The 20,444-nt window shown below is 40.0% G+C and overlaps 2 protein-coding genes across 4 annotated transcripts in view; one reads left to right on the top strand and one right to left on the bottom strand.

The window, feature by feature from the left end:
* Positions 1–20,444, top strand: part of slc23a1 (solute carrier family 23 member 1) — a 31,227-nt gene that overhangs the window by 4,364 nt on the left and 6,419 nt on the right. The window contains exon 13 of the mRNA XM_084941058.1: positions 3,347–3,442. Coding sequence (XP_084797184.1) covers positions 3,347–3,442 — 96 coding nt within the window. The remainder of the gene's footprint in view (positions 1–3,346; positions 3,443–20,444) is intronic.
* The window catches only part of LOC146379826 (uncharacterized), an 18,070-nt gene continuing 1,097 nt past the window's right edge, over positions 3,472–20,444 (bottom strand). Inside the window, exons 1-13 of one of the 3 annotated variants that reach the window (XM_084941053.1) lie at positions 18,094–20,444; positions 17,332–17,496; positions 16,123–16,224; positions 15,055–15,138; positions 13,249–13,329; positions 12,592–12,702; positions 8,931–10,923; positions 8,771–8,851; positions 8,131–8,184; positions 7,908–8,006; positions 7,766–7,813; positions 6,943–7,008; positions 3,472–4,846 (exon numbers count right to left, since the gene is read on the bottom strand). The exon at positions 18,094–20,444 is cut by the window's right edge and continues 1,097 nt beyond it. In XM_084941053.1, the coding sequence (XP_084797179.1) occupies positions 4,626–4,846; positions 6,943–7,008; positions 7,766–7,813; positions 7,908–8,006; positions 8,131–8,184; positions 8,771–8,851; positions 8,931–10,923; positions 12,592–12,702; positions 13,249–13,329; positions 15,055–15,138; positions 16,123–16,224; positions 17,332–17,403 (3,012 nt within the window). In that variant the 5' untranslated portion in view covers positions 17,404–17,496; positions 18,094–20,444 and the 3' untranslated portion in view covers positions 3,472–4,625. Of the gene's footprint in view, positions 4,847–6,942; positions 7,009–7,765; positions 7,814–7,907; positions 8,007–8,107; positions 8,185–8,770; positions 8,852–8,930; positions 10,924–12,591; positions 12,703–13,248; positions 13,330–15,054; positions 15,139–16,122; positions 16,225–17,331 lie in introns of all 3 variants that reach the window. The other 2 variants (XM_084941055.1, XM_084941054.1) reach the window with 2 other exon arrangements.

Below are 20,444 nucleotides of genomic sequence, written 5' to 3'. Positions count from 1 at the left end.
GCAGTCGTGTGGTGAGAACCCAACAGTGTTGGGAAGGCTACTTTTAAAATGTATTCCATTACAGATTACAGAATACATGCCCCAAAATGTAGTTTGTAACGTATTCCAATATGTTACTCAATGAGAGTAACGTATTCTGAATACTTTGGATTACTTAACATATTATCATGCTGTTTACAACTACGTGAATGTACTATTGCTGTGATTTATTACTGTTACTGAAGGTCCGCGGCTCCAAACCGTAGTAAAGGGACCTCTGGCTAATACGTCGGGTTCGTGTCGGCTCGTAGCTGAAAACTAGCTTTACTTTGTTGTCTGGGTCAACTTTGCTAGCGAGAGACAGAGAGAGGCGTTGAAAGGCTGCTCAAACGGAGCTTATCGTTTCAGAGGAAAACACGAACACGGTGTACAGTCGAGTCTTAATAGCTTACTTACAGCTGGGCTCATCAGGCTCTCTGTTTGGCTGCAGTGGTTATTATTATATTTACATGCTTCCAGCTCCCGTTTCTGCTCCGTGACAGCTCGTACTTTTCCTTTTTCTCCCTCCTCGCTCACAGACACATAACGTGTATGACAGTCCATTCTCCCTGCAGCACGGACTACACTGCCCATCAGGCTACATGCTTTAGAGGTATACCTGTAGCATTCTGCCTATTAGCTTAGCACAACAACAACAAAAAGGCGCTCTCTCACCCAGGAAACACGCAGAGCGAGAGCGTCACCCTGTAACCATGGCAACCGTAACGCTGCCACTTGGAGCAAACAGTCCTGACCCGCGACAATATGAAACAGAGAAGTACCGCCGTGTAATCCATTTATTTCAACAAAGTAACTGTATTCTAAATACCACCTTTTTAAACGGTAACTGTAACGGAATACAGTTACTCATATTTTGTATTTTAAATACGTAACGGCGGTACATGTACTCCGTTACTCCCCAACACTGGGACCTAAGTTGCAGACAGCAGTGATGCGAGTGAGTTTATTTACAGTGAATGATAAATAACAAAGGCCAGGGCAGAACTAAACATAAACCTAAACTGGGGAAAACTAATAATAAACAAAACTCGAAACCGTAACTCACAAAATCACACGTAGAGGAAAACATAAGAAGGTTCTGCAGGGGATGAAGAGGAGAAAGAGGAGCAGAGAGACACGGAGAAGACCAAATAACACAGACGAACCGACGAGGAAAACAGGCAGGCACACACTATAAATACACACAAGGTAATGAACAGCTGAACATAATTAGACACGATGAGACACAGACCTTCAAAGTAAAACAGGAAACTCACAGACTGTATTACAAACACAAACTCCGAGACACGAACCGAGCACAGAAGGGAGAACACTAAAATGCTAAGAACTAATACAAAATAAGAATCAACACAAAACACAAGATGATACCAAAAATGAAAGAGAAAACGCTGGGTCACCGACCCAGGACCATGACACTAATAATTAAATGCAGAGAGGTGCATAAACACATAGTGAGTGAAGAAGATACGCATCGTGGAAAGCCCCAGCAGCTTAGGCCTGTTCCAGCACCACCACTGCACCCATCTAACGAATGGCATGGTTCGGATAAGAGAGGCAGAGATTGCAGCGTGAGGTCCTACCGACCTTTCAATTCAATTCAATTCAATTTTATTTATACAGCGCCAAATCACAACAAAAGTCGCCTCAAGGCGCTTCATGATACAGAGAAGAACCCAACAATCATATGACCCCCTATGAGCAAGCACTTTGGCGACAGTGGGGAGGAAAAACTCCCTTTTAACAGGAAGAAACCTCCAGCAGAACCAGGCTCAGGGAGGGGCGGGGCCATCTGCTGTGATTGGTTGGGATGAGTGAAGGAAGACAGGATAAAGACATGCTGTGGAAGAGAGACAGAGGTTAATAACAGATATGATTCAGTGCAGAGAGGTCTGTTAACACATAGTGTGTGAGAAAGGTGACTGGAAAGGAAAAACTCAATGCATCATGGGAATCCCCGGCAGCCTACGTCTATTGCAGCATAACTAAGGGAGGATTCAGGGTCACCTGGTCCAGCCCTAACTATATGCTTTAGCAAAAAGGAAAGTTTGAAGCCTAATCTTGAAAGTAGAGATAGTGTCTGTCTCCTGAATCCAAACTGGAAGCTGGTTCCACAGAAGAGGGGCCTGAAAACTGAAGGCTCTGCCTCCCATCCTACTTTTAAATACTCTAGGAACAACAAGTAGGCCTGCAGAGCGAGAGCGAAGTGCTCTAATAGGGTGATATGGTACTACAAGGTCATTAAGATAAGATGGGGCCTGATTATTTAAGACCTTGTATGTGAGGAGCAGGATTTTGAATTCTGGATTTAACAGGAAGCCAAAACAGGAGAAATCTGCTCTCTCTTTCTAGTCCCTGTCAGGACTCTTGCTGCAGCATTTTGGATTAACTGAAGGCTTTTCAGGGAGTTTTTAGGACTTCCTGATAATAATGAATTACAGTCGTCCAGCCTGGAAGTAATAAGAACCTGTACAAATACAAAAACCTAAAACCATTATAAAGATCAAGCTTGGCACCATCTACAGAAAAACTTTAGCATTCATTCTCATGAGTTAGGTTCAAAATTTAAAATCCATGACAATAAATAAATAAATAAACAGATTAATCATTATTGATAGTCCTTATAAGTTGTCTCTGAAAGTGAAACGCTGATCTTTAACTTTCAGCAACTTCATGTGAAACAAAGAGCAGTGGGCCCAGAGCTGAGCCCTGTGGATGACAAATAACTCTGACACGTTCTCTCATTTCTAACACAGTTTAAAGCCCAGGTTAAATTTGTACGTCAGACAGTCTCATATGGATCACACCTGAGATCACACCATCTAAGGAAAACAAACCGTCATTCGCTGGTTGAATTAATTTATCGTACATTTCACTGCTTCATCATTCCCAAGCAAATACGAGAAGGTCCCTCCACAGCATCAAGTTACCAACATGACTTCATGTGATCAATAATTCCATGAATCAACAGCAGAACGTCAACATTTATGCAGATGATGTTCTATTTAATTTACGTGCACGACCAGAAACATCAACACCTGCTTTACGAGATCAAATAAACTTCCTGATGATGCTCAGCATTCTTATCAGCAATTACTTCCTCCTCGGTAGCTCCACCTGTAAATGTTAGTCCACCTATTTCAGCCATGCTGTGAGTCGCTCTAATAAATATTAAACTCTCACACTGTGGCTGAATGTTTCTCTGGCCTTCCCCTGTCTGTGCTCACCTGTCTGTGCTCACCTGTCTGTGCTCACCTGTCTCCGTGATGAATCTCTGCACCAGTTAAGATTTTTGTTTCTGGTGTTTCAGGTGTTTCTGAGCTGGATCAGATCCTCACCGTTCTTCTCTCCACTGAGATGTTTGTTGGAGGTTTTCTGGCGTTCTGTCTTGATAACACAATCCCCGGTAACACACACACACACACACGCGCACACACACACACACACACACACACATACCTGTTTTTCCTACATCGTGGGGTCCAATGAGTGACAGGTGCCTGATGGGATCCACCCTTTCCAAAGGGTGTAAAGACATGATTTTCACTCCTAAATTCATAATAAATTCATCTAAACTTAAATATGACTTGAAAAGTCAAACACTCTCAAATAAATTTTAAACCTGAATTTTTGTTTTACTGGGGACCAGACATAACCCGTCTACTGATACTGGGGACCAGTCATGTGTCTATGAGCATACAGTCAACAACACTGATCCATGAAACCTTACTATCATATTACATAATGATTGAGACCCTGAATTGGTTAAGTGGAAGAAAATGGATGGATTGTTTTATTAATCTCATCCTGACTGCCAGATACTTATTTTATTAATTTATTTTTTTAAATCTGATTCTAAAATATTAGTTAGGAAGTTATGAAATTACACAAACACTACTTGTGAAATTTAAGAATGTTGTTAAAAGTTGAGCAAAAGGTAACATTTTGTATAGTGTTTTACTTGGTATGACTGAACATATGCAAATAAAATAATTTTAAATCAATTCAGTTTGTCAGTTGATTTTCATCAGATATGAAGCATCAGATCTGCTTTAACAGAAAACAAAATGATATTTTTACCAAACCACATTTGACGGTTAAAAGAAGTCACCTACTGTATGAAATGGGCAGACAAACTGAGTTTATGCCTTCACGTAACATTTATTTCAGCCTTTTAAAGTCAGACCTTCAGCCCCTTACATCCAACAAACAGTGTGTGTTTATCTATATCTCTATATACGCACACATACATATATCTATCTATATAGCTATCTATATATCTATATCTCTATATATCTATATCTCTATATATCATATTATATCTCTATATATCATATTATATACAAGTATAAATATAAGTATATATAAGACAGTACTCCCTGGTAAGCAAGGTGGCATTTTTAGATATGTCACAACAGGAATGCCTTTTCCTTTTCAAAACATAATTAAAACTAATTAAAATGGAACATGAGTTCCATTCTTTCCAAACGTTTTTTTTTTTTGACGTCCAAAAACATTGGTCTAGCACAGAACGTAAAAACATTGCAAAGGGGCAAACAAGGCACAAATGAACAATTAAGAACAGGCTGTTAAACTCTTTTTGCAGCTTTACGCTGCATTGCAGTGATTCGATTTTTTACATAGAACTTTACCCCTGTCCAGGTTCTGTTTGTAAGTGCTTTCGGTGAAGCCTCAATACAGGCAACGCACTCCGACTTTCCTGGTACTTTACCAGACTCAATGAAGGACATTAGTGTCTTTTCCACAGCATGGACCTCAGCTGATGTCCAAGTCCTCTTCTTTGATGTTCCTAAAATAGAAAAGAAAGTGACTTAATACAGTTGTAATAATTAATTTAAGATAAATTAAGGCAAAACTAAAAAGGGTAGACGCTTCAGTTTTAGAGTAATCACTTTTAAATTTTGCACTGTTTCCTCTTAGCTGTTGAGGGTCCAGTTAAATCATGAATTTTCAGAATATTAATAAAATAAATCTGTCAGAGAACAGGCAAATTACACATTAGGTTCTTTATCACAGTTATATGTGGATACATCATAGGTCCCTGAAACTGCCTACACTTTTCTATCATTTGCATTTTTTCCTTGCTTCTTAGTACCTCCCAAGAAGGATGGAGGATAGATACAAGAAAATCTAAGGAAACATCCACTTGTAACAAGTGAGGTAGCTAATCACAGTTCAGTTGTCAGTCAGCTTTAACAGTTGAGACTAACAATAATAGAGCAGCATTGTTTTCTCCCTGTAGCTTGCTATTACTTTAGCACCTGTACATAAGTAAAAAGCTGCCATCTGGATTCATACTGCATCCTGCTCAGAGACAGAATCCACTTACAGAATTAGTGTCAGTATGTACTTAAGTTCTAATTGTGAACTTAATTTTTTTTAAAAAATACAAAATATTCTAGTATATTCATAATACTAGAAACCATTTAATTTAAATGGTTGACAAAAATGAAATTTCAAAGATCAAATCAGATGCTTAGAAACGATCTGCCTGTGAGTAGAAATAACAAATAACTTAGTTATCAGTGTTTCTTGCTGACAGACTGACTTGATCCAACACCCCATCATTGGTATGAAATTCAGTGATTATGTGATGGATTAGACCAGTTTGCTCAGCCACTTCAAAAAAAATAAAAATAAGATAAAATAAAAATATCAGTAATATATAAATAGGGTGGCTTGTCAGATGGAAAACTACTTTTGTGAAGCCTGCTTCTGTGAATGTTGCCTCACTCATCAAATACGAGCTTTGAGATGGCCTGCAAGAGTTAGAATCAAACCAACTTTCAATTTAAAAAAAAAAAAAAAGAAGAAAATTAGTGAATTAGGATGCACCCAGTGTATTTATTTGCATCAGTATGAGATCTTTGTCATCAAAAATGATGACACTCACTACATACTATTAAAAAGATTTTTTAAACAGTAACGCACAGGAAATGTTTGAATACATGGGAACTACCAGCCTAACAGCTGTACTGCCATCCAGAGTTAGAAAATGGGCTATAAATTTCATCTTTAACTGATAGTAAATCTGATGTCATTTCTGTTTCCATTCTTACATTGGTAAATCATTATAAAATGCGGTCTTGTTAAGTACAAACTATTATCTCACTACATCTCTCAATGTCTGTAAAAATGTAAATTTCTGCAAAATAAACCACTCAACTATGACCTTTGATGGCAACTTTATGGATGAGAAAAAGAAAAAAAATGCAAGTCAGCCAGTTCAGATACACCAGGAGAAGGAGAGGAGTCAAAGAAATCCTGCAGATTAGGTTTACAGGGTCTGACTCAGCATCCACCCTCACTCTGAAATGGAAAACCTGGATTACCTAGTTTTAGCCAAACATGTTTTCTGGCACAGAGCCCTGATTCCTGGAATGATCTTGTCCAGAATTAACATGACATAAAGACTTTTGTATGACTTTGGTTGCTTCAGGTAAAAGTATTCACCTACTGGAGCTCTCAAAAAAGAGCTGACAGAGGAAGAAGTGTTTTTCTGTTAAGTAACAACAGTAAATTCTTTGACCAGTAACAGTCATTTTGGACAAGAGTAATAACCAGCTAATCACCCATAAGTAGTCAGCCTTAATAAATTTGGCACACATTTCGCCTGCTGTAACGCTGACGAAAGCCTTGTACTGAAAGACGTCCGTTTTTTCTTACTGCCTTGTTACATTAATCATTACTAATTCATCATCATGTCATCATCCAGTCTAGATAGGTTGTACTAAGAACATTTGTACAACTTTGAAATAAAAGCATTATTAGGGTGAGAAAGCAAATCAGTGCTTATTTTAGTATAGCCTTTTTAGCTGTTGTGTGGAAAAGGGAATGGGTAAAGAAGAAATGTGGGCAAATGCCAAGCCTCAGTCTGTGGGATACCTGCAGTAGCGTGGTCACCATCAGGCTCATCTGTGGTCCACTGTCCTTGCTTGAATCCTGGTGGTCCTATGGGAAGAAGAGTAAACTGTAAGTAGAAAAAATATGTACCTTGTGACCCTGGAACAGAGAAGACAAATACTGAAAAACATGCAAAATTGTGACTGCAATGCAGTACAGTCTTATCACCCTGCTACATAACTCATCTACTGTGCTAAAATTTAAAATATTTGAAAAGTTTCAATATTACACTGTCAGGCAAATACCTAGTCCAGTCTCCTTCAGTTAAAGAATGTGATTTTTTTTGGCAGAGCTCTTGAAGGAAAACAATCACAAAGGTTGAAGCAAACGATTTTACCCATTCATGGTTCTCTATATACAGAATTAATGCCAACTGAACTGACGTGGCTTGAAAATAAAATGGTGGGCAAGCAGCTAGCAGCAATAGAAAAAGCTAACAATAATAAGCACGCAAGGGTACAAAGAAGGTTACACAATACAGGCAACAATGGTGCTATCAGGCTCTTTGGTAGGGGATACTGAAAATGATCAGTCTAAAAAACTTCTAACATACTTTCTAAAGTACATTCAGTACATCCAGTTACAATTACAGAAATTGTGGTTTTCTTGTGGATTATGTGAAATCTGCTCTAGACAGTCATACCAATCAAAAAGTTTTCAGGTTTGCACAACTGAAATATACCCAAAAAAAAGAACATCTATACTCTCTGTGCTCCTGTTTGGTTTAATTCTACCAATTTGTAAAAGCAGGTTTCAAAAAAAGGAAGGGGGGGACTTAAAGTTCTGTAGTTTGTGTGCAAATTACCCATTTTAGTGGCATCAGTGTCAGACTCCTTTTCCTTTGCTGAAGTTCCTGTTAACAAATTGAGATAGCGCACAATCAAAATTCTGTAATTGTTTTTTAGGTTTTTGTGAAGCTTGCTTAGAGGCTAAATTAAGACAGGTACCTGAGGCAAAACAGGGTGTGCGGTGGGTGTGAGAAGTACCCTCTTTAGGGTCATCAATGTCAGATCCCGTCTCCTTTCTTCTCTTAGGTGTTGAGGATCCTGTTAAAAAATAAATATATATATATTTTTATTTTTTTTATTTAATTTTTTTTTTAAATTTCTGTGTTTATAAAACCCACAAAATAATTTAAAAAAGGTACCATCTGGTTATTCTGCTGGATACCTGTGTGTGTTTCATCAAACTCAGTGGTTGGCTGACTTCTCGATCTTTGGGATCCTTTGACAAAAAAAAAAGTCAAAAGTCAAAGAAGTCAGTAATGGTATATGGTTGAACTCTGTGCCCATTCAGCCTTTACACTACGCAATGTATTTTTTGTTAGAGGTATTAACTGTATGTAAAGATGAATGGCATGTCTCCACATCTTTGCACTATTCAAATATTAAGCCATAACAACAAGCGCAGACATCTGTTGCTTGTCATTTGGATCAAGTGTCTGCACAATAGTGATGGGGCAGTGCAGCAAGGGGTACAGTTCTTGTCCATCTGCCTGCCAGAAACAAACTGAAATCAGCTGTCAATAATGACAGCTCACAGCCTTTTTATAACATTAAGTACACTTCAAACCAAACTGATCAGAAAATTTAACAATTGAACATACATTCATGTGATAACTAAGTAAAATGAGAGAAACTCTTTCGGAACAATTTGGCATGTACTTTGAGGTTTTAGTTTGTCCCCTCTGTTAACAGTCTGCCACTATAAGATTCCACGTTTTTTGCTACAAATGTAAAAACCATCATGTCATCTATTTTTATATGCAGTAAATGGCTGGATGCTAAAAACAGTTAAACCTGTCACCTACTCGATGTTGAGGAACTGAAAGATGACTCCTTTGATGCATCTGTCTCTGAAAGATCACTTTCCACATCTTCCTGCATTTCTTCTGTAAAGCAGTGATAAGAAAACCATGTAGCACAAAAGACATTTACTCTGAAATAAAAATATAAGAACATTTTGTTTACCATTGGGATTAATTTGGATTTGATCGAGGCTCATTCCCTTGAAGTCTGACAGTCGGCCTTGTTCTAGAGCAATGAGCACTTTGCTGACTTTAGCCAACTCAAGTGTTCCTTCAGGCAGTCTATAGTACTCCCTATGGACTCTGATATCATGGCCTAGAAAATTTGCGAGGATGTCCATCTCATTGTCTCTCAGGTTTAGGACTGTGGACAGTGTGGACACATGCTTTCTCAACTTAGTTGAGGACAGTGTTTCTGGATGCTTCGCTCCACATTCCTTTGCAATCTGTCTGATGGCATCTGATCCCCTGAAGTGAGTGTCTGCTTCAGGTCTAGAGAAGAAAAAGGGATTTTCATCAGACACACCACAGGCCCGCCGATGTGAAACCAAGGCTTCCATTGAGGACAGCATGTCTGGTGTTAAGAGGATAGGAACTTTTCTGTTCCTTTTCCCTCTTATTTCGATGCGCTGGAAATGGCGACAAAGTTTTTGTTCCAACTCTGAAAGTCCTACTGCCAAATCCGAATGGACTCCTGAAGTGTCTCGCAGGGTGAATGCAGTTAGTGGCATTTTTGATACCTCACCCTCTCTCCTGCGGTTAAACAGTATCACTTCGCAAAGAGTCAAATTGGCCAGCATTGACCAGTTCTTCTTATTGGGATCACTGGCAAGTCTGGTTTGGTATTCTTTTCTGTACCTATCAAGATACATATGCATGGTTTTTACATCCTCGGTGAAAGGGAGGAGTTGAGGAGTGTTCCATTTTCCTTCTTTTAGAGTTTGCAGGGCACGAGATGAAACACACACATCCCATTTCTTCTCATAAAGATCCCGGCTTCTCTTCAGATTCTTAAGAAATTCCTCATCATGAAAATCTGCCATCTTTGCTTCACACTCAAGAATATCTGCAATCTTCTTGAGACTATGGCCCAGTTTCAGAGCCAATGATGGAGCTCTGTAGATGTTTTTGTCTTCATCAAAGCCAGCCACATCCTTTACTGCTTGAACCACAAACTTGAAATTTGAAGGTACATAGAAATCCTCCATTTTTTTCAGTGTCCCTGCTTCCCGTGAGCGCAGAAGTAACCGTCCCATTTCTCGCATTTTTTGTCTGATGTACTCATGTTTGGTCTTGTCATGTCCATGTTTTGAATACAAGTGTTCTCCAAGTCGCAAGATACTTTTCTCCTCTCTGATGATGTTTCTGACTTCATCCTGATGCATAGCATTCACCAGTTCCCAAACCTTTCTGCTGACACCATCTGGGACAGGCTGTGCAAAGGCACAAAGTGACTGGATCCGACTTTTGCCTGGTTTTGCTGTGCTGCACTTCTGTGAAAGCTTGCATCTTGAAATGTGTCTCCATAATGAATGTCTTTTCAGCAGTGCCTGGCAGTTAACGCAGTGCATGTAGTCATTTGGCTTCACTGGTTTTTTAGTTTGCTGACTTGGGATTAGTGTTCCACAGCCCACTTTCAGAACCTCAATATTATGTGCACGGTTCCCCTTGTTTCTAATGAGGTCAAAATGTAGTTTGCGCTCCTTTGATTTCAAAGGAAAACTGATTGCTTCTGCTACAGCCAGTTCACTGCTGTGCTTGCGTATTAAGTGCCTTGCCATTTTATGGCACTCCTGTGGACAGTATAAGCAGTGATGCTTTTTACTGTATACTCTAGCCCCATTTTTCTTTTTTTGCAGCTTCATCACAAAAATATTTCCCTGGTTAGGTTGAGAGCTTTCACTTTCCGTCTCATGGTCCTTACCCGAAGATGTACTTGGAAGTGCTTTTCTTCTGGAAGTCTTTTGTGACTTCTTTCTTTTCTTAATTTTCAACAATGGGACCCTTTTTGCAGGACTGTCAGATCCCTCTGAACTGCTTTCATTCCGTGAGTCTTTTGATGGAATATATTCATCATCAGTGCTTTCAATACAACTTCCAGAAGCTTCTGATGTGTCAGCCACCTTGGAGATTGACTGCAGGTATTCACTGGTAAGCTGAAAAACCAGATAGACACATTTATAGCTAAATTCACAAGAATTACCCAGGTGTGAAAATCTTACACCGTCTGTGAGACCCCTTTAACACCTTCATTAAAGTGAAATTTAATTTGTTGGAACTGTTACCAGGTTAATGAAGGGTTATAGGATTTAGTGATTTTAATTTTTATCACTAACTTTGGCTTTGTATACACAAAGACTTGTTTACCGATAGTTTCAACCCAACCATAAAATTAATAAGGAAAAATTAGGGCTGGATGATACCATTTCAGCACTACCATAAGAATTCACAGCTGACAACCAAATGTCAAATGTTTGTGTGAAACAAGATACAAAAAAACCCTCAAAAAACAACCTGTAAAATAATTATTGAACAGAGCTGTTCAAATAATTGGATGAAAACTCCTGTATTTTTTCCTCTCTCTCATTACTTTACATTTTTACTCCAAGGAGGCAGACTTGTAATTTCTAAAGTGTTCTTGAGCAATAGTTCTCCAGACATTCGGAAGGTCTTTCAAAGTTTTTCTTTGGACATTGGCTACTTTTTCACTCATTTGAGTCCAGTCCTTGTACCTGACCATTTTCAGAGGAATGTTTTTGTTTGTTAAGCTACTTAACAATGACCTATGAATCATTCAAAGCAAAAAAAAAAGTCTCCTAACCTGAGAGATGAACCAGTGTTGTGTCCCCACATAGACAACTTAGAAAACAAATAAAATTTAAATGTTATCTGTAGGTAATTTCTTTCTAGCAGACTGTCACTAAAACATCACTTGTTTCCATTTCATTAATTGAATCTATGAATAATGCCAAAGATAACAGTTACAGACATAAAATACTATTTTTAGACCAACAGTATGATTCCCAACGACCTGAAAACCTTGCATCTCTCAGCATGGTGTGCAGTGTCTTTGAAAGAAATAAAATCTGAGGTAAGTGGAGAAGCGAAGCACAGAAAGAAATCGCAGCCATGAAAACGTAAAAGGGAAAAAAAAGATTACCCACAGCAGATCAGTATCTCAAAGTCTTGTCATGTTTGTGTTGCTTAAGAATGGTTATTAAACCAAATGAAACTGAGAAGATGCTGAGGTATGCCGAATTACACAAAAACTGGACTTAAAAACAAAAATCACTGGAAACATGGCTTGTGGAGTAAAAAAAATCCAAAATTGAATTTTTTTTTTTCTAACTCATCAACGTGTATGCAGGAGGATAGCAGAGAGGTTTAACAGTGAGGGTCTACAGTCATCTGTAAAACATGGTGGAGGCTCTGTCATGGTTTGGGGCAGCATGTGTTGGAGATCTTCTCAAAACTGATGAAATTATGACAAAAAAAAACAAAAACAAAAAAAACAAAACAGTGGAACATTAACAGTCATTGATTTGCCTCCCCAGAGTCTGGACCTTAACATTATTGAAGCAGTGTGGAGTCACCTGACAGAACAGAACCAAATGCAGAAACAGCCAAAGAGGACCTTTGAAAGTCCTTCAAGAAGCCTGGAGAACTATACCCATATAGCTAGTAAAATACAAAGAATGAAGAGTGGCCCAAGATTTTTGTTAAGTACATATAGTTTAAAAATTGCAATGCTGCAATGCCAGTCTTCTACAGTAAGTTAAAGCCCTAATAAAAGTGTGGAAATGACCAGAATTATGCAAACTTACAAATATGCTGTCAGTTCGTTTGAGTGATGGCACATCTGGGTCAGCAGCATCAGAGTATGAACTTTCAGGAGTGATTATATCGATGTCAGTATCAGCATCAACAATTATTTCCTATGGAGAGAGGGGAGATGTAAGACATTGACAGCAATGACTGTAATACATCGAGAAAGATATCAAACCTGATTTTTAACTTCTCAACCCAAAGCGAATTAAGAAAGAAATTTTTACATTTTGAGTTCTGTAAGTAAACTAACAACCTCATGAGTTTGATTTGAATAACATATCTAGAAATTTTAACTTCCCATACATTTGCAATCCTGTGTAGACTTATGCTGACTTCACCACACCAGGAAAACAGTTAATTTTATGAAAAATTCAACTCCAAGATTGCAAAGCATTATAGCTGAAGCAAAGCCACCCATAGGCCAGATTGAACCTCCTGTTGTTCAGTTCTCTGCCAGGCCATGTGTGACAGTATGTGACATAAAGACAGTACATGCTAACAAAACAGTGAATGCATGGTCAGGGCTGTGTTTGCTGGTTCTCTTTAAAACTGACAGCTTAACTCACTCTAGGAAAAACCTGCAAGTTATGAAAAAGTTTCAGAGCTACTTATGGTCATATGGGATAAGCTAAAAGTGCTTATTTGACACATACCATGCTCTCAGATGATGTTGGTAGCTCAAATGAAAGATCTGACAATGAGGTCTCCCCCTCTTGATTAAGACTTGCTGAGGGCTTTAAAATAAAATTAAAAAGGACACATGTATCACCATGTCTACATACATAATGTTAATGAGGAACATGTTAGATAAGATGTGTGGTAAAGCATACTTGCAATTTTGAAAGTCATGCAAGTCAATTCAGCAATTTGCACCTTGAAAACACTAAATATGAATGACATCTAATCCACATCAGAAACAGTGCAGACAATTCTGGCTCTCCTTCACCTCTCACACAGGATGGGTAACAAGAACTGGTATTGAAGTACTGCCATTGGCTTTTATTATTTGTTTACTCAATCCTAAATGTTGAATGTGGATTTTTAAAATTCCTAACAATCCTGAACTGAAAAATAAGCATTCTATAATTAAGAAGCAGTACAGCGCAGAAGTACGTAGCTCATGACCACAATAATTATATCTTAGTTATGAAAAAAGTTAACAGAATCACTCCTGTATCTTGTTTAACCATGTCAAGTCTTTGTTCCACATATCGATATGATAACCGAACATATAACATATCTAGGCCAAATGTAAACACTTAAAATCATGGAAATATCTGCCTTAAAACAATACAACAGAGCTTGCCTTTAAACTTATTAAAATGCCTTTCAGGGTCACTGGACTAGTACATTTTCAGGTAAATGAGAGATTTGTTTGGTTTCTTGTCCTGACTGGCACTAAAGCTGTGTCCCAAAACGTCAGCTGCAACCTCCTGAGGCCGCATTTGTAGACCGATTACATCACAGCGACGCCACGAAGGCTGTCCCAATTCGTAGACTCCTCCGAATCTGGCCGACAAATGCGTCCTCCTTTTCCCCAGATTTGAAGGATGGGTTGGGTGTATCCTTTGTGCCCCACCATATCCCAGAATTCATAGCGCGGCCCAGCAGATTCCAGTTTCCAACAATGGCGGCCGCTACTAACTATTAATCTTATTACTCTTTCTGGGTCACAAAATAAACTTTTAACATATTTTCAGGTGAGAATGTAGCTGTGTAAACTTCAAATATCTGCTCAGTTTATCAAGAGATCGCATATTTGCAAAAGTGCTCAGAGGTTTTCAGAGACTTCTGTTACCCAGCTGCTCGATAGCTGACCGAAGGGTTCAATGGTCACTTGAGCCGGCGAGACAGCTGAGTTTATTAAACGCCAACGAGACAGCTGGTGACGCAAATCTGAATGCTAGACCGTCCCGTTTTACAAGCCTCGCACTTCCGGCCTTCTCGGTCTTCGAAGGATGCGGCCTAGGTTTTGGGACACAGCTTGAGTGTCAACATACTTTGCACACCATCTTAATATACAACCAATGCAGAATGCAAATTTTTATTAAGTTTCATGAGCTGTGGAGGATAACAAAGTCACTTTAGAATTAGATATAACTGTGGAAAATTAATTGAGTGTGGTTTAAGGGGGGTAATGAGTTATGGATTCTCAATCATGAGGTATATCCTGAAGTCCATTTCATTATCACTACTGTGGGCTGTGCTCGTGTGTCAAGTTCTGTTCTGTCACCTACGTGTGTGTGAACATAACCCATCTTTTATACAAATTAGGCTAACATGCAGTGAAAGAAAGGCAGAAAAGCCACATAATGACTGGCAGCTGTCACATTTATTTATTTATTTATCGATACCAGCACCACTGCTAATTTTTCATCTATATCTACATGGTAAACTGTTAAACTTATAGAGTACTGAGCCTGTTATATACCACAAGTTAAAATCAATTTGTTACTTACCAAAGTCTTGGAAGCTGCAAGTTGCTTAGGTGAGAGCTGGGGTTGTGATGAAGTCTCACCCTCTTGGTTTGTTCTCTCCGATGGCTAAACATTACAGAGACAAACATTTCTTTTGATAAGGTTCACAAAAAGGTGATGAACAAGACCAATACACTACTAAATGCATCCTCTGTTTTATTTAAACCTAATGCTGTGTAAGAAAACACAGCATTACTACACATACTTTGGTTTTGATGTCTAAATTCAGAAGGCTTTAATTACAGCACAACCAAAAGAAAAAAAAGAAAAAAAAACCTTTCTATTAGCCTATAGTTGACTAAACATGGTTCCATCTTAAAAAGTGGCCCTCAGTACTGTTGTAAACTAAGCTGTAGACAATTTCAGCTTGCACTGAGTGATGGGATGTACCAAACATTTTTTTCAAGTACTGTACAGAAGTACAAAAAAAAAAAATGAAAAGCTGAATTTCAGATCAGCCAGGCTGATAACACCCCCTGAAATACATGTAACTGTGTACACACTTTGCTTTTATGTATACATTTGATATTGAAGTACATTATTTGCCAGGTAATATTTATGATACTTAGATACATATATCGGATATTTAAGAACTTAATGATGCACTTTTGTACCAAAGTACTAGTTTCTACAAATTTTTACATTTTAGTTTAGAATGACATTTGGGTACAGCTTCTACTTCTTTATAAAAGGCTAATATGTCTTGCTTAAATGTCAGTCCTAGGTTTGTACACTATTCCCCCCTCCTCCCACACATGGCAAAAGCCATTTCAAATTAGTTAACTAAAGAGCTGACACGATGCTAAAGTTGCTTGGGTGAAACTCGGGCGTTACAGAGACACACACACACACACACAAAACAAACTTCAGCACCTGGCTTTGGTGAAAAAAAAAAAAATTATCTTTTCAGTACACCTGCGTAATCAAACCAACACACCCCTACAGAATGTTTTGGCACATGCATTCATACTGTCACAAATCTAAGTCAGAAGCACCACTGTATTTATTAATATTGTAATATGGGAAAAGTCAAAACCCTATCATGATTACCTGTGTTTGGTGTTTTAAGGAGTCCATGGCTCTTGACAAGCATTTATCATGATGGTCTCTCAGGCATTGCAAACGTGCCTTCAGTCTGGTGGATTGTTTACTCTGGATGAGGTCAAACACAAAACAGCTAACATAACATGTCCATACCTGAAGTACACTAGTTTTATACATCAACAAGTAAGAAATACACACTTAGTGATAATGGGATAGTATTTAAGGTGACATCAATAGGTCTAATCACATATGTTAGTCACTATAAAGACATGGTGCAAATATGAATACGGTTTTATAAAAATCAATCTTTTGAATATAAGTCATAGTTTAAATGAAGCTGTGCAGTAGTCTGTTCACATGCTTAATATTGTTAGATTTATTTATCTTAATTTACTATGATAGTAATTTTATTATTTTATATTTTTAGTACTTCATCGTTTGTGATTAACAGCAATCAAGCCACTGCAGAAGTAAAATTTATTTTTTTGTCTATCACAAACAATCACAACAAAACTTAAACCACCACTAAATTACTTTCCACGGCTGAATATTTAACTGAGGGAAAAGTCGGTTCGCCTGCTGCTCTGGTACTGTCGCTGCCCCCGCGACCTCACGCTTCGTTTTGCATACCACGACACAACATTACACTTTAGCCATTTCTTAGCTCGTCACGACAATAATTGCATTATGAACTTGGGTCCTCGACAGCCGAAGCTAATCCAGACTCCTGGATTAGCTTCGGCGGGTCTGTCTCGCTGCTCCGACTGCCACCCTCCCCGCCACGACAAAAACTTGACGCTTTGAAAAGAAAAGACTCTGTAGCTGCTTAGCTTGTTTCTTGTTGTGAATACTTAAGGCCTATAGTTGAACGAAGTTGTTCTAGAAATTTACTCACCATTTGGAGCTAACACTATTGCTAGCTACTCATTAAGCTCATTGATTGCTCATTAAGCGTTCATTTTCAGTCCCACAGACGACCGAAAATTACGACAGTAACTAATAAAAGTGTCCAAAACAGACATTCACGACTGCATGAATGTTAAGATATCAGCTAAAAATTGTACAGTTTAGGAGAATGTCGTCGAACACCACATTAAGCTAAGTCACGCAAGCATTAGCAAAGCATGCTAACTACAGAGCAAACTGTCGGCTGCAAACACTTCACTTTGCCTAATTATTAAGTAAACACTAAAATAGTTTGTTTAATGTACTTACCACATTCATCCCTTCATCCTCTATTCTCTGACTGTCGGACATCTCCACTTTCTCTCTGTCATGCTTCTTCATACTTCCAGCCGTCTCCTCTCGCCTCCGAGCTACGCCCCGCGTGTCTGGCTGCACCGAGCACGCGACTAATTAGCAACACCTGCAAGCCTGTGACTGCAGCGGGTGGGGGATGGGAATAGGTAAAGTGAGGACCGCAAAAGTCAGGAAAAGTGTGTTTTCCCTCATCCCTTCCCTTCAGCACCAAAGTGTTAGCATTAGATTGCTGAACTTGTGTTTTAACGAAATATTAATGTATCCAAGAAAAACTAGTTTAATATGGTTTTAACATCCAAAATTATTAATTAACCTTTTATTGACCAAGCATAATTTAGGCCGCCTGGACTTTTTTGGTAATTTTGGCTGTAAAAGGGTCAAAAAACATACTATAACTGAATGCTTTTGCCCCATTTTTTTAGAATAACCTCAGCTTTCAATACCTGGCAGCCATTTTATATTATTTTATTGTTATGAAAGTGGAACAACAGTTTAAATTAAAAAAAAAACGAACTTGAGATTTATAGTGGAAACTGATATTCAGCAATAACAAAATACAACACAACATCAACTTGCAATATGAACTATAATAAATATGTACAAAAATGTTTTTTTTATCCTTGCTCACTCAGTTTTTAATTTATTGGCCTTTTTATATTACAAGCGTCCAGGCGTTTTTGGGCCTGTGTGATAGACCCTGAAGCAGTTCCTACCCACCTGGAGACAGAGACCCACATTGCACTGCTCACCCAGCCAGGGAATTTTTCTTTTGCACAGAGTGCACTTTCGCCTTCCTTGGGTGGCCATGCTTGCTTTTGACTGTCTTTCCCTGCTGCTTGTGGGGACAGCAAAATGGTTGGAGCTCGGTGCTGGTGGGCATCCCGATTTCAGAGAAACAACAAGGAGATGAGCACATTTCACCTGCTGATGGATTTCCAGAATTTAGAGGTGGCTGTACACCAGGGGTTATTTTTGGGATAAACCTTGGTGGCTGGGGGACCACATCAGAGTCTTCAGTAGTTTTCCAGTGACAGCATGGTGACCAGCTGCGAACAGGATTCCCAGAAGTTCGATCCCTCTGTCAGCGAATCTGACCCTGGGTGACACTCCTCTCCAATACAGAAACCAGAAAACCAGCAGAAACTTCGGAGTCCAACAAAACAAAATCCCGGCAACAGGAGTCCAAAACTAAACAGATGAGCTGGGAAAACCAAAAACACAGAGTCCAAAAACACAGCTCAGTGGGCCGACCCGGAGGCCAGTGGCTCAATAATACAAGACGGTAACTCCGGGGGCCAACCCAGAGGTCGATGGCACCAGGGTCCAAGGTACACAAGTTCAGGGGGCCGACCAGGAGGCCAGCAACAGAAACCAAGTAGTTCTGGAGGCCGGCCGTGCAGAAGGCAGCGGTGGCAATGTAGGCGATCCGAAGGCCAACCGCGTGGAAGGCAGTGGCAGCGTCGGAGCATTTCAGGATGCCGACCGCGTCGGCGACGGAGTCCAGTCAGCGACCTGGAAGGTGGCCGCTGACACCAAACCACACACGGACAAGGTCGAGCAGGCTGAGCCGGACGTGGACGAGGTAGTGGTGTGGCAGGACCAGGACCAGACGAGGCAGGACCAAATGACAGCGTGGCAGCCGCAAATGATGGAGTAGGTGGCGCTACAGGCTGGATGGATCCCTCGGACCCTCCAGCAGGAACAGATACAGAATCAGCAGGCACAGGGACCTCTGGCAGTGTTGACACTGGCTGGAGCTGAGCAGCACATTGGCTTGGCTAAGGCAGCGACAGTGGGATGCAGTCCTCAGAGCGCTGAAAGCGTTCACTAATACACCCAGCAGAGGATGGAGGCGGATGGGTGAACTCGCTGGAGCTCTCAGCGGGTGATGACGGCTGAGACTGCTCAGTGGAGTTCCCCGGTGAGGTAGCTGGCACTGGCGCCTTAGCCTCCAGGGATCTAGAGTCGGCTGGTGGCTGACACTCAGCCTCTGGGGAGGCCCTGGAGGGAGTTACTGTCTCTAACATGGCCAGCTTTTGAGAACCAGCAAATGTTTTCATGACGTGTGTTCCCTGCGTAGGATGAGTCATTGAACCAATGAGTGGACTAACAGCTGAGCTAAAGGTGAGTGAGCTAGGGGCTGAGCGACAGACTGAACAGGCAGTTAAACTAAAGGCTCATCTGCAGACTGGACTGATGATAAAATAAATGGCTGAGGTGCAGGCTGTGCTAATGGCAGAGGTACAGGCCGTGCTAAGTGGAGCTAGCGGCAACACAGGAGACTGAGCTAGCGGCAACACAGGAGGCTGAATAACAGACTGAGCTAAAGACGACTGAGCAGGAGACTGTGATAATGACTGAAGTAATGGTTAAGGTGAAAATGGAGCTACAGGCCGGGCGGCTAACTGGGCTACAGGCCGAAGTGGTAGTTGTGGTAGAAGCGGATCAGGTGGTTGAGTGACTGACTGAGCTAGTGACTGAACAGACCAAGCAGTGAGGGTTTCTAGAAGTGTGGCTGAGTCCTCCTTGCCTGGGCTGCCCATGCAAAACAGTTCAAAATAGAGCCTCGAACATGTGGGAACACAGCCGGGAGAAATTAGACTTAACGAGATGGAGGAAGCAAAACTAAAAACACTGACATAGGTCATGGACCTTCAAAATAAAGCAGGAAATCCATGGACAGAACTCAGAGGTACAACACCGACAGAGAACGGAGGGAACACAGAATACAGGGACCTGAGAGACATGAGACATGACTGGGGAACAAGAGAATAAACACAAGGGCGGAACTAAACCTAAAAGCTAGAATTCACAATCCCAGAAGAACAAGAGAACAGAAACCAAAACCCCAATAGTCACGAACCATGAACCAAAAGGAAAACAGACTAATAAAGCATAATACAAAATCAAAACATTAGGTCACAGGCCCAGGACAGTAACAGACACAGGTTCTGGTGAATTAGGGACTGCCTGCCGCTGTAATCTACCATTGCTCAGGCTGGATCCCCTTGTATTCTGACCACAATGCTGCATGTCGCTCCAGGACCGGAAAATGTGTCAGAGTACCA

This window comes from Perissodus microlepis, chromosome 10, assembly GCF_051167445.1.
Source record: "Perissodus microlepis isolate ML-2025 ecotype Zambia chromosome 10, ASM5116744v1, whole genome shotgun sequence".
NCBI lineage: Eukaryota > Metazoa > Chordata > Actinopteri > Cichliformes > Cichlidae > Perissodus > Perissodus microlepis.
Note: the sequence above shows the minus strand (reverse complement) of the source record. Positions and strands in the feature narration are given on the sequence as shown.